The sequence below is a fragment of the Schistocerca gregaria genome, chromosome 7, assembly GCF_023897955.1.
Source record: "Schistocerca gregaria isolate iqSchGreg1 chromosome 7, iqSchGreg1.2, whole genome shotgun sequence".
Lineage (NCBI taxonomy): Eukaryota > Metazoa > Arthropoda > Insecta > Orthoptera > Acrididae > Schistocerca > Schistocerca gregaria.
In genome coordinates this window covers 186,810,070-186,822,079 of record NC_064926.1, presented here as the reverse complement: position 1 = coordinate 186,822,079, position 12,010 = coordinate 186,810,070, and the positions used below count along the sequence as shown (strand labels likewise).

At 43.2% G+C, this 12,010-nt stretch overlaps 1 protein-coding gene across 1 annotated transcript in view; it reads right to left on the bottom strand.

Annotated features, from left to right (window-relative positions):
• The window catches only part of LOC126282345 (insulin-like growth factor-binding protein complex acid labile subunit), a 403,838-nt gene that overhangs the window by 13,875 nt on the left and 377,953 nt on the right, over positions 1-12,010 (bottom strand). The window contains exon 5 of the mRNA XM_049982002.1: positions 3,297-3,683. Within this exon, the coding sequence (XP_049837959.1) occupies positions 3,297-3,683 (387 nt within the window). The remainder of the gene's footprint in view (positions 1-3,296; positions 3,684-12,010) is intronic.

Below are 12,010 nucleotides of genomic sequence, written 5' to 3'. Positions count from 1 at the left end.
GGCCGCTATTGACAGGGGATCTCAAGTTGATTCCGTATTTCTAGATTTCCGGAAAGCTTTTGACGCCGTTCCTCACAAGCGACTTCTAATCAAGCTGCGGGCCTATGGGGTATCGTCTCAGTTGTGCGACTGGATTCGTGATTTCCTGTCAGAAAGGTAGCAGTTCGTAGTAATAGACGGTAAATCATCGAGTGAAACTGAAGTGATATCAGGTGTTCCCCAGGGAAGCGTCCTGGGACCTCTGCTGTTCCTCATCTATATAAATGACCTGGGTGACAACCTGAGCAGTTCTCTTAGGTTGTTCGCAGATGATGCTGTAATTTACCGTCTAGTAAGGTCATACGAAGACCAGTATCAGTTGCAAAGCGATTTAGAAAAGATTGCTGTATGGTGGCAGGTGGCAGTTGACGCTAAATAACGAAAAGTGTGAGGTTATCCACATGAGTTCCAAAAGAAATCCGTTGGAATTCGATTACTCGATGAATAGTACAATTCTTGAGGCTGTCAATTCAACTAAGTATCTGGGTGTTAAAATTACGAACAACTTCAGTTGGAAAGACCACATAGATAATATTGTGGGAAGGCGAGCCAAAGGTTGCGTTTCATCGGCAGTACACTTAGAAGATGCAACAAGTCCAGTAAAGAGACAGCTTACACTACACTCGTTCGTCCTCTGTTAGAATATTGCTGCGCGGTGTGGGATCCTTACCAGGTGGGATTGACGGAGGACATCGAAAGGGTGCAAAAAAGGGCAGCTCGTTTTGTATTATTACGTAATAGGGGAGTGAGTGTGGCAGGTATGATACGCGAATTGAGATGGAAGTCATTACAGCAAAGACGTTTTTCGTCGCGGCGAGATCTTTTTACGAAATTTCAGTCACCAACTTTCTCTTCCGAATGCGAAAATATTTTGTTGAGCCCAATCTACATAGCTAGGAATGATCATCAAAATAAAATAAGAGAAATCAGAGCTCGAACAGAAAGGTTTAGGCGTTCGCTTTTCCCGCGCGCTGTTAAGGAGTGGAATAGTAGAGAGACAGTGGTTCGATGAACCCTCTGCCAAGCACTTAAATGTGAATTGCAGAGTAATCATGTAGATGTAGATGTAGATGTAGAAAAGTGCTGCAGAGTCGCATCGAATGCTTGTCGAGGCGTATGGTGATCATGCTCTATCAGAAGCAACATGCAAAAGATGGTTTCAGCTGTTCAGAATTAATGATTTTGATGTAAGAAATGAAGAATGTGGAAGACAACCAAAAAAAGTTTCTAAGACGCCGAATTGCAAGCAATATTGGATGAAGATGATACTTTCAGTCAGAATCAAATGGCAGCAATGCTAAATGTTGTACAAAAAACAATTTCTGACCGTTTGAAAGTTATGGGAAAGGTCCAAAAGTGTGCAAAATGGGTGCCACATAAACTGAATGAAAGACAGATGGAAAACCGAAAAACCATTTGTCAAATTTTGCTTCAAAGACATTGATTTATTTTAAGAATCCTAAACGGGAAAAATCATGGGTTAATCCGGGACAACCATCAACATTGATTGCAAGACCAGATCGATTCGGCAAGAAGACAATGCTCTGTGTTTGGTGGGATCAGAAAGGTGTGGTGTATCATGAGCTTCTAAAACCCGATGAAACTGTGAATACTAATCGCTACAGACAACAAATCATTAATTTGACCTATGTATTGATCGAAAAAAGTCCAGAATGGGCCAGAAGAAATGACAAAGTAATTTTTTCACACGTCAATGCACCTGCACACAAAGCAAAACTGGTCAGGATACAATCAAAACACTTGACTGGAAGCTACCCCACCCTCCGTATTCATCAGACTTGACCCCTTCCGACTACCATTAGTTTTCATTAATGGGACACGCACTGGCTGAGGAACACTTCGATTTCTGCGAAAAAGTCGAAGATTGGGTGTCTGAGTGGTTTGCTGCAAAAGACGAAGATTTCTATTGGTGTGGATTCCACAAATTGCCAGAAAGGTGGTCAAAAGGTATAGAAAGCAATGGTCAGCACTTTGAATAAAATGTTTTTACTTTTCAAGTCAAAATTAGTGTTTCATTTTCACAAAAAAAACGCTCATTTCATACCGGTACACCTGGTAAAATTGGTCCAACTTTGAAGAAGACTAGTGTGGAAACGGGTGGTCCAAAAAATATGCGGATGGTCTCATTCAATGCAGAAGTTCATGCCCTACAACTTTTAACTGCACTATGGTTTCGATACTGTGAGTCATTTACGAGATATAATCACAAAACAGAAAAAATACCCCTTTCTTCGGGTAGATTCCCCCCCCCCCCCCACTTTTCCACAAGTCGGCTGAGGGGTAAAACCTAGGATAGTCATATTGGGCCACAAATGACGCCATTAAGGGGATTAGGATGTCAAAAGGGCCGAGGAGAGGCACCACAGGACATTTTAATTTCCACTGTCTATACTTCTACAAATAAATTCAGCATGACCAGGAAGGATTCGGAATTCACAGTCATAGCAGTGAAAGTTCGAAAACATAATGAAGTAATTTTTTTTACATGTGAAATTTCATCAGTTTTTTGTATAGGTACACTTTTCTTCATAAGTAAGAGAGATGGTACGATGAATTTTGCACAGCATACAAACCATACTTGAAGATGTATGAAATTCTAGAATTTTCCAATTCGATTAAGAACTGTGTTAAAAATTGAGGTAATTAACTACAAAATTTGTGTTTTTTCTAAACATGAATTTTAAGATACAACAGATCGTTTTTTCATAAATTAAATAAATTCTAGAGTTTCATACATCTGTGAGTATGGTATGTATGCTGTGCAAAATTCATCGAAGAATCTCACTAACTTATGAAGGAAAGTGTACCTATAGCAACATATGCAGGCATTGGTAAGTGAAGAAATGATGAAATTTCATACGAAAAAAAAATTATTTTGTTATGTTTTCGAACTTCCACTGCAGTAAGTGTGAATCTTGAATCCTTCCTGGTGATGCTGGCAAAGTTTTATGAATTTATTTGTAAAAGTATAAACACTGCAAATTAAAATATCCTGTAATGTATCTCCTGCTCCAAGTCGTCCCGTTTGACGTCCAACCCCCTTAAAACAATAAAACATTTTGTAGCAATTATTTCCGATTCATCTAATTTTTAGGTTTAACTCTCCTGGACTACACTTAATTCGCACTTGCAAATTCATTTAGTACAGTTTCATTTAATTTAGACTACAAATTCGGCTGCAGGCCGTCTAAAACTACACGGCAGTGGACACTTGAGGCCCGTCGCCCGCGCCGCACCTGGATGATGAGCGCGCCGGGCCGTGGCGTCTCGAGCAGGTGGTTGCCGAGGAAGCGGAGCGCGCGGATGCGGTTGGCGGGCCGGATGGCGAGCTGCTGCACGGCGTCGATCTTGTTGTTGACGACGTTGAGCGTGCCCACGTGCGTCAGGCCCTCCAGGCAGCCGGCGCGGATGACGCCCAGGTCGCTCTCCTGGATGGACAGCACGTGCACGTGGCTCAGGCCGCGGAACGTGTGCGCGCGCAGCGACTTCAGGTCCATGAACGCCATCTTGATCACGCCCACCGTGTCCAGCCCGTTGAAGGCGTCCACCTCCACGTTGCGGATGCCCGACGGGAAGATCAGGCGCTCCACGTTCGTCATGCCGGAGAACGCCGACGTCTCCACCTGCGACAGACAGTAGTCAGTGCTCCTCCTGTCGGTGCAATGCAGTTCACTCCGCCCTTGTCCGCTCCCACACCCAAAATATAAAGGAAAGAGGGTTTGCTACGTCGACAGCCAGCTGGAAAACCAGTAAATAATCTACAGTCGGACACAAGTGTCTTTAATGACTTTTTTAAAATCAGAATGGGTGCAAAAAATGCCATGAGATGACTGTGGACGCCGTAAGACTCGTGTATAAAACTGGATGTAGTTGTCAATAGGCTGTTTACGTTTTTATGTTGGTAACGTCACCTAGCACTCTGTATGAAAATCACTCTCTGTGCTGTGTGAAGTCTGTGGCTGGTTGGCATTATTGGAATAGTCGCTATTGTAGAGTTGGGCAGTTGAATGTGAAAAGCGCGTACCGTTGCGCAGTTGAAGGGGCGGGTCGCCAGCAGTGGTGGATGTGGGGAGCGAGATGGCGGAGTTTTGAGAGCGGATGATCTGGACGTGCGTCGATCAGAGAGAGTAAATTTATAAGACTGGATGTCATGATCTCTTGGTCTCCCTCTACGATTTTTACCCTCCACGCTGCCCTCCAATGTGTGATCCCTTGATGCCTCAGAACATGTCCTACCAACCGATCCCTTCTTCTGGTCACGTTGTGCCACAAACTTCTCTTCTCCCCAATCCGATTCAATACTTCCTCATTAGTTATGTGATCTACCCATCTAATCTTCAGCATTCTTCTGTAGCATCACATTTCAAAAGCTTGTATTCTCTTCTTGTCCCAACTATTTATCGTCCATGATTCACTTCCATACATGGCTACACTCCATACAAATACTTTCAGAAATGACTTCCTGACAAATCCATACTCGATGTTAACAAATTTCTCTTCTTCAGAAACGCTTTCCTTGCCGTTGCCAGTCTACATTTTATATCCTCCCTACTTCGACCATCATCAGTTATTTTGCTCCCGAAATAGCAAAACTCCTTTACTACTTTAAGTGTCTCACTTCCTAATCTAATTCCCTCAGCATCACCCGACTTATATCGACTACATTCCATTATCCTCGTTTCCTTTTGTTGATGATCATCTTATATCGTCCTTTCAAGACACTATCCATTACGTTCAACTGCTCTTCTAAGTCCTTTTCTGTCTCCGACAGAATTACAGTGTCATCGGTGAACCTCAACATTTTTATTTCTTCTCCATGGACTTCAATACCTACTCCGATTTTTTCTTTTTTTTCTTTCACTGCTTGCTCAATATACAGACTGAATAACATCGGGGAGAGACTACAGCCCTGTCTCACTCCCTTCCCAACCACTGCTTCCCTTTCATGTCCCTCGACTCTTATAACTGCCATCTGGTTTCTGTACAAATTGTAAATAGCCTTTCGCTCCCTGTATTTTACCCCTGCCACCTTCAGAATTTGAAAGAGAGTATTCCAGTCAACATTGTCAAAAGCTTTCTCTAAGTCTACAAATGCAAGAAACGTAGGTTTGCCCTTCCTTAATCTGTCTTCTAAGATAAGTCATAGGGTCAGTATTGCCTCACGTGTTCCAACATTTCTACGGAATCCTAACTGATCTTCCCCCGAGGTCGGCTTCTACTAGTTTTTTCATTGGTCTATAAAGAATTCGCGTTAGTATTTTGCAGCTGTGACTTATTTAAGTGAAAGTCCGGTAATTTTCACATTTGTCAGCACCTGCTTTCTTTGGGATTGGAATTATTATATTCTTCTTGAAGTCTGAGGGTATTTCTCCTGTCTCATACATCTTGCTCACCAGATGGTAGAGTTCTGTCAGGACTGGCTCTCCCTAGGCCGTCAGTAGTTCCAATGGGATGTTGTCTACTCCGGGAGCCTTGTTTCGAGTCAGGTTTTTCACTGCTCTGTCAAACTCTTCACGCAATATCGTATCCCCCATTTCATCTTCATCTACATCCTCTTCCATTTCCATAATATTGTCCTCAAGTACTTCGCCCTTGTATAGACCCTCTATATCCTCCTTCCACCTTTCTGCTTTCCCTTCTTTGCTTAGAACTGGGTTTCCATCTGAGCTCTTAATATTCATATAAGTGGTCCTCTTTTCTCCAAAGGTCTCCTTAATTTTCCTGTAGGCAGTATCTATCTTACCCTTAGCGAGGTAAGCCTCTACATCCTTACATTTGTCCTCTAGCCATCCCTGTTTAGACATTTTGCACTTCCTGTCAATCTCATTTTTGAGACGTTTGTATTCCTTTTTGCCTGATTCATTTACTGCATTTTTATATTTTCTCCTTTCATCAATTAAATTCAATATTTCTTCTGTTACCCAAGGATTTCTACTACCTACTTGATCCTCTGCTGCCTTCACTACTTCATCTCTCAAAGCTACCCATTCTTCTTCTATTGTATTTCTTTCCCCCATTCCTGTCAATTGCTCCCTTATGCTCTCCTTGAAACTCTGTACAACCTCTGGTTCTTTTAGTTTATCCAGGTCCCATCTCCTTAAATTCCCACCTTTTTGCAGTTTCTTCAGTTTTAATCTACAGGTCATAACCAACAGATTGTGGTCAGAGTCCACATCTGCCCCTGGAAATGTCTTACAATTTAAGTCCTCGTTCCTAAATCTCTGTCGTACCATTATATAATCTATCTGAAACCTGTCAATATCTCCAGGCTTGTTTTATGATTCTTGAACCAAGTGTTAGTTATGATTAAGTTGTGCTCTGTGCAAAATTCTACCATGCGGCTTCCTCTTTCATTTCTTTGTCCCAGTCCGTATTCACCTACTACGTTTCCTTCTCTCCCTTTTCCTACTACCGAATTCCAGTCACCCATGACTATTAAATTTTCATTACCCTTCACTATCTGAATAATTTCTTATATATATATATATATATATATATATATATATATATATATATATATATATATATATATATAGACACATGTGAAAATTACCGAACTATCTGTTTAATAAGTCACGGCTGCAAAATACTAACGCGAATTCTTTACAGACGAATGGAAAATCTGGTAGAAGCTGACCTCGGGGAAGATCAGTTTGGATTCCGTAGAAATATTGGAACACGTGAGGCAATACTGACCCTACGACTTATCTTAGAAGCTAGATTCCTGAAACGCAAACCCACTTTTCTAGCATTTGTAGACTTAGAGAAAGTTTTTGACAACGTTGACTGGAATACTCCTTTCAAATTCTGAAGGTGACAGGGGTAAAATACAGGGAGCGAAAGGCTATTTACAGTTTGTAACGAAACCAGATGGCAGTTATAAGAGTCGAGGGACATGAAAGGGAAGTACTGGTTGGGAAGGGAGTTAGACACGGTTGTAGCCTCTCCCCGATGTTATTCAATCTGTATATTGAGCAAGCAGTGAAGGAAACAAAAGAAAAATTTGGAGTAGGTATTAAAGTCCATGGAGAAGAAATAAAAACATTGAGGTTCGCCGATGACATTGTAATTCTGTCAGAGACAGCAAAGGACTTGGAAGAGCAGTTGAACGGAATGAACAGTGTCTTGAAAGGAGGGTATAAGATGAACATCAACAAAATCAAAACGAGGATAATGGAATGTAGTCGATATAAGTCGGGTGATGCTGAGGGAATTAGATTAGGAAATGAGACACTTGAAGTAGTAAAGGAGTTTTGGTATTCGGGGAGCAAAATAACTGGGATGGTCGAAGTAGAGAGGATATAAAATGTAGACTGGCAATGGCAAGGAAAGCGTTTCTGAAGAAGAGAAATTTGTGAACATCGAGTATAGACTTAAGTGTCAGGAAGTCGTTTCTGAAAGTATTTGTATGGAGTGTAGCCATGTATCGAAGTAAAACATGGACGATAAATAGTTTGGACAAGAAGAGAATAGAAGCTTTTGAAATGTGGTGCTACATAAGAATGCTGAAGTTTAGATGGGTAGATCACATAACTAATGAGGAGGTATTGAATAGGATTTGGGAGAAGAGGAGTTTGTGGCACAATTTGACTAGAAGAAGGGATCGGTTGGTAGGACATGTTCTGAGGCATCAAGGGGTCATCAATTTAGTATTGGGGGGCAGCGTGGAGGGTAAAAATCGTAGAGGGAAACCAAGAGATGAATACACTTAGCAGATTCAGAAGGATGTAGGTTGCAGTAGTTACTGGGAGATGAAGAAGCTTGCACAGGATAGAGTAGCATGGAGAGCTGCATCAAACCAGTCTCAGGACTGAAGACCACAACAACAACACTGTCTGGATAGCACTAAGGCGTACACTCCAATGCTATCCGTACAGAATCCAGCATCATCATAGACTGTCATTTGCGGTGTGGGCACTTCAACAAATAAGGGTTAAGATAACATATGGTAGTCTAACGTCTTGTGGTTCAACAAAATCCATGTCACACTCAGATGATCTGCGAACATCCGAAACTGCAGAATATGAGCTACCGAAAATCCTGGAACTGTCGCGGAAACCCCACTGCATGACGAGAAAGTCACGGTGTGCTGTGGAATACCATCTCAATTGTGATAAATTTACCGCATCAGTCGTGATAGGAACCTTTTACTTCGAGGAAATGCATTGTTTCGCTTTTCAGACTGTCGGTATTACAGATGCATGGTACGCCGATATGTCACAAAAACACATCATCCCTAAAAAATAAAAAACATACGAAACGACGTCCGAAGAAGCCTTGAAGGGCCAACGGTACCGTTCGGCCGCCGTGTCATGATCATCTCTGAGGCGTCAGCGGATATGGAGGGGCATGTGGTCAGCACACCGATCTTCCGCCCGTTGTCGGTATTCGTGATTGATGCCGTTACTTCTCACCAAGCAGCTTCTCAGTCGGCTTCACAAGTGCTGGGTGCACCCCGCTCGCCAACAGCACTCGACAGACCAGGTAGGTGACCATTCCATGTGCTAGCCAAGTCAGACAGCGATTAACTTTCGTGACCTGATGGGAACCAGTATTACCACATTCGCAAGGCCGTTGGCCACATCATCCTTATCCTGGCTGATAAACAATTGCTTTAATACAGAATGGTGGTCCACCTATATTGCTACGCGTGTGAATGATCTCTTGCTCGCATATTTTGGTGAGGATCGCTTACTGAGCCGCCACTAACGTCACGCTTGGCCTCAGAGGTTCCTACATCTCAATTAGTGTTATTAATGGTTGTGCGGTCATCTGAAATCACAAGTCTACCGCGATCGTCCGGTCTCACTAGGGATGAGAAGAGACAACATCCGAAGGCAGATTCTCACCGCACCTACTGGTTTGCTGTACAATTCTGTTCACAACACTGTCCTTCAACTACAAGCACTGCTGATTAACGACGGCCGAAGTGTTCAAGATCTGTCATAATGAATATCGACTTTGGTAAAAATCAATTGTTGTGCAAATAATTGCTTTTGCCTCACATGAAGCTAGCTGTTGGCCACATATGAACCTTTTTTTGTTTCTTTTGTTTCAATAAAACTCCATGTTACTTCAAGCATTTATTCCCTGAAGTACCGGATTTTGGGTCACCCTATATTTACTGCTTTAGAAAAAATATAGTCGTTGGTACCTAAGCTAGCAGCAGAGGACGAATCCCGCCGAGGAAGAGAGATATTGAAAATTATCCAACAACTAATTGTGCATGCCGGGAGCAAATGCCGCACTGACATGTAGAGTGTGATACAGTTATCGAATTTGTGGAAGACCCCACTAAAGCAGTCAGACGACTGATGGCAGAAGCCTACATCCCTTGATGTAATTGATCATATCTCTTCTTGAGGTAATGCACACATCAAAAAAAGTTTTGCATCACCCCAGTTCACAGAACTCCTGAAGATAGACGTTGAGTGTGGATATTGTATCACAGACACGTCACGTTGATTGTTCAGCGATGTCACTAAACCCGCCCAAAGATGTAAACAACAGTGCAAGAGCAGCGCCTCTGAAACGGAGGGGGTCCGACAGCCGATCAGCTCCAGTCATTCCACCAGGTAGGAGGTTCGCGGCTCGTTCAACCAAGCCTAGGCGGTTAATACCACGGTTCGATCGCGTCCGCATTGTTACTTTGGGTCAGGAAGGGCGCTCAACAAGGGAATTGTTCAGGCGTTTGGGAGTGGACCAAAGAGATGTTGTTCGGACATGGAGGAGATACAGAAGTACTGGTACGCTCAGGCCTCCCATGGGCTACTACTGCTATGGATGACCGCTACCTATGAATTATGGATCTTACGAACCCTGACTGCAACACCACCATGTCGAATAATGGTTTTCGTGCAGCCACAGGACGTCGTGTTACGACACAAAGTGTGCGCAATAGTCTGTATGATGCGCAACTTCACTCCCGACCTCCATGGTGAGGTCCATCTTTGCAGCCACGACACCATGCAGCGCGGTACAGATGGGCCGAACAACATGCCGAATGGACCGCTCAGGATTGCCATCACGTTCTCTTAGCCTATGAGTGTCTCATATGCCTTCAACCAGACAATCGTCGGATACGTGTTTGGAGGCAACCCGATCAGGCTGAACGCTTTAGACACACTGCCCCCCAGCGAGTGTAGCTGGATGGAGGTTCCCTGCTGTTTTGGGGTGACATTATGTGGGGCCGACGTATGCCTCTGCTAGGCATGGAAGGCGTTGTAACGCCTGTGAATGCCATCCTCCGACCGATAGAGCAACCATATCGGCAGCATATTGGCGAGGCATTCGTCTCATGGACGACAGTTTGCGCCCCCATCGTACACATCTTGTGAATGACTTCCCTGAGGATAATGACATCGCTCGACTAGAGTGGCCAGCATGTTCTCTAGACATGAAGCCTATCGAACTTGGCTGGGATAGATTGAGAAGAGCTGTTTATGGACGACGTGACGCTCCAACCACTGTGAGGAATCTACGCCGAATCACCGTTGAGGAGTGGGACAATCTCGATCAACAGTGCCTTGGTGAACCGTTTCAGTCAGTTTTTAACAAGGGGACAGTTCAGTTATAAATCACCAACTCTGCATGGAGATAATCCTTTCACATTAATCACTTGAAGATATTAATAGGTTCTTCTGCGGGCACTTGGAACAACGATTTCATATTTATCAATAAAAAGAGCAAGATGTGAATGTTATGGAGAATAGGCAGTGTTCAGAGATATGAAAGGAACGCTTATTTGAAGTAAAAAACTTCATATGGACGTATCCCCTATTCCGAATATTTTCAGAGAAAGAACGGATTTAATATACGTTTGTTTTTGGGCTAGTGCAGCATACGTATTGAAGTATGTGGATTACTTACAATACGGCGTGCACACACTTTATTCAACATGTAAACGTAACAAAAGATATTCGGATTTACGTTATGATATGTTCGATACGCCAGCCATCGTTGGCGACGATGTGGCGCAGACGAATAGCGAAATATTCTTGAACCGGTACATCCAAGCTGTCGGTGAGCTCCCGAATGGCTGTTTTAAGCTCATTAATTTATTTAGGGTTATTGCTGTACATTTTGTCTCTAATATAGGCCCACAAGGATGAGCCGCAGGTGTTCAGATCCGGAGAATATGGCAGCCAATCGAGGCCCATTCGAATGGTCTGTAGACACCCCAGAGCTAGAATGCGGTCCGCAGTGCGCTCCTCCAGGACATCGGACACTCTCCTGCTTCCATGGAGTCGAGCTCTCTATTGCATGAACCACATCACTCTCACTTTGGCTAATTAATGGTAATGAAATCATCTTCGAAAACCTTTACGTATCGTTCGGTAGTCACCGGTCGCACCGATTATTCCGTGACTGGACATTGAACATCACAAAGTCACCCTTCGATGGCGTAGAAACGTGAATTCTCAGTCCCACAAATGCGCCAATTTTGCTTAGTGACGAGCCAGTCCAAATGAAAGTTGTCATCATACTAAACCAAACCATACTCCGCATACTAATTCCTATCATGCCCCCGGACCAATCGTGCAGTTTGAACGCCCTATAGAAAACCGTTCAGAAGTTTATTTTATTTCATATAGTTAAATAATCGTCTTACCCTGCCAACATCTCTTGACATTTAATTGTAATCTCACCTGCCACGTTGGTATTAGCTTCTTTTTTAGGGATGTCTTTCTGCCATTAAGCTAGTCGATCGAACACGCAGTTATCTGTTAACTGAATTTGTGCACGCGTTGGCGAAGATGTCACACATGTACGTTAATAAAGAGTACGTAGATATTGTCTACGTATACTGCTTCTGGCACGGTAACGCTCCTGTTGCTGTCGAAGAACACACCGTTTCCAACACCTCGAATTCCTGATCATAGGATGTTTACCAGAGTGTTCGGCGCATTGAGTGAACCAGATATTTTTCTAAGTTCCCATTTTTCTTCTG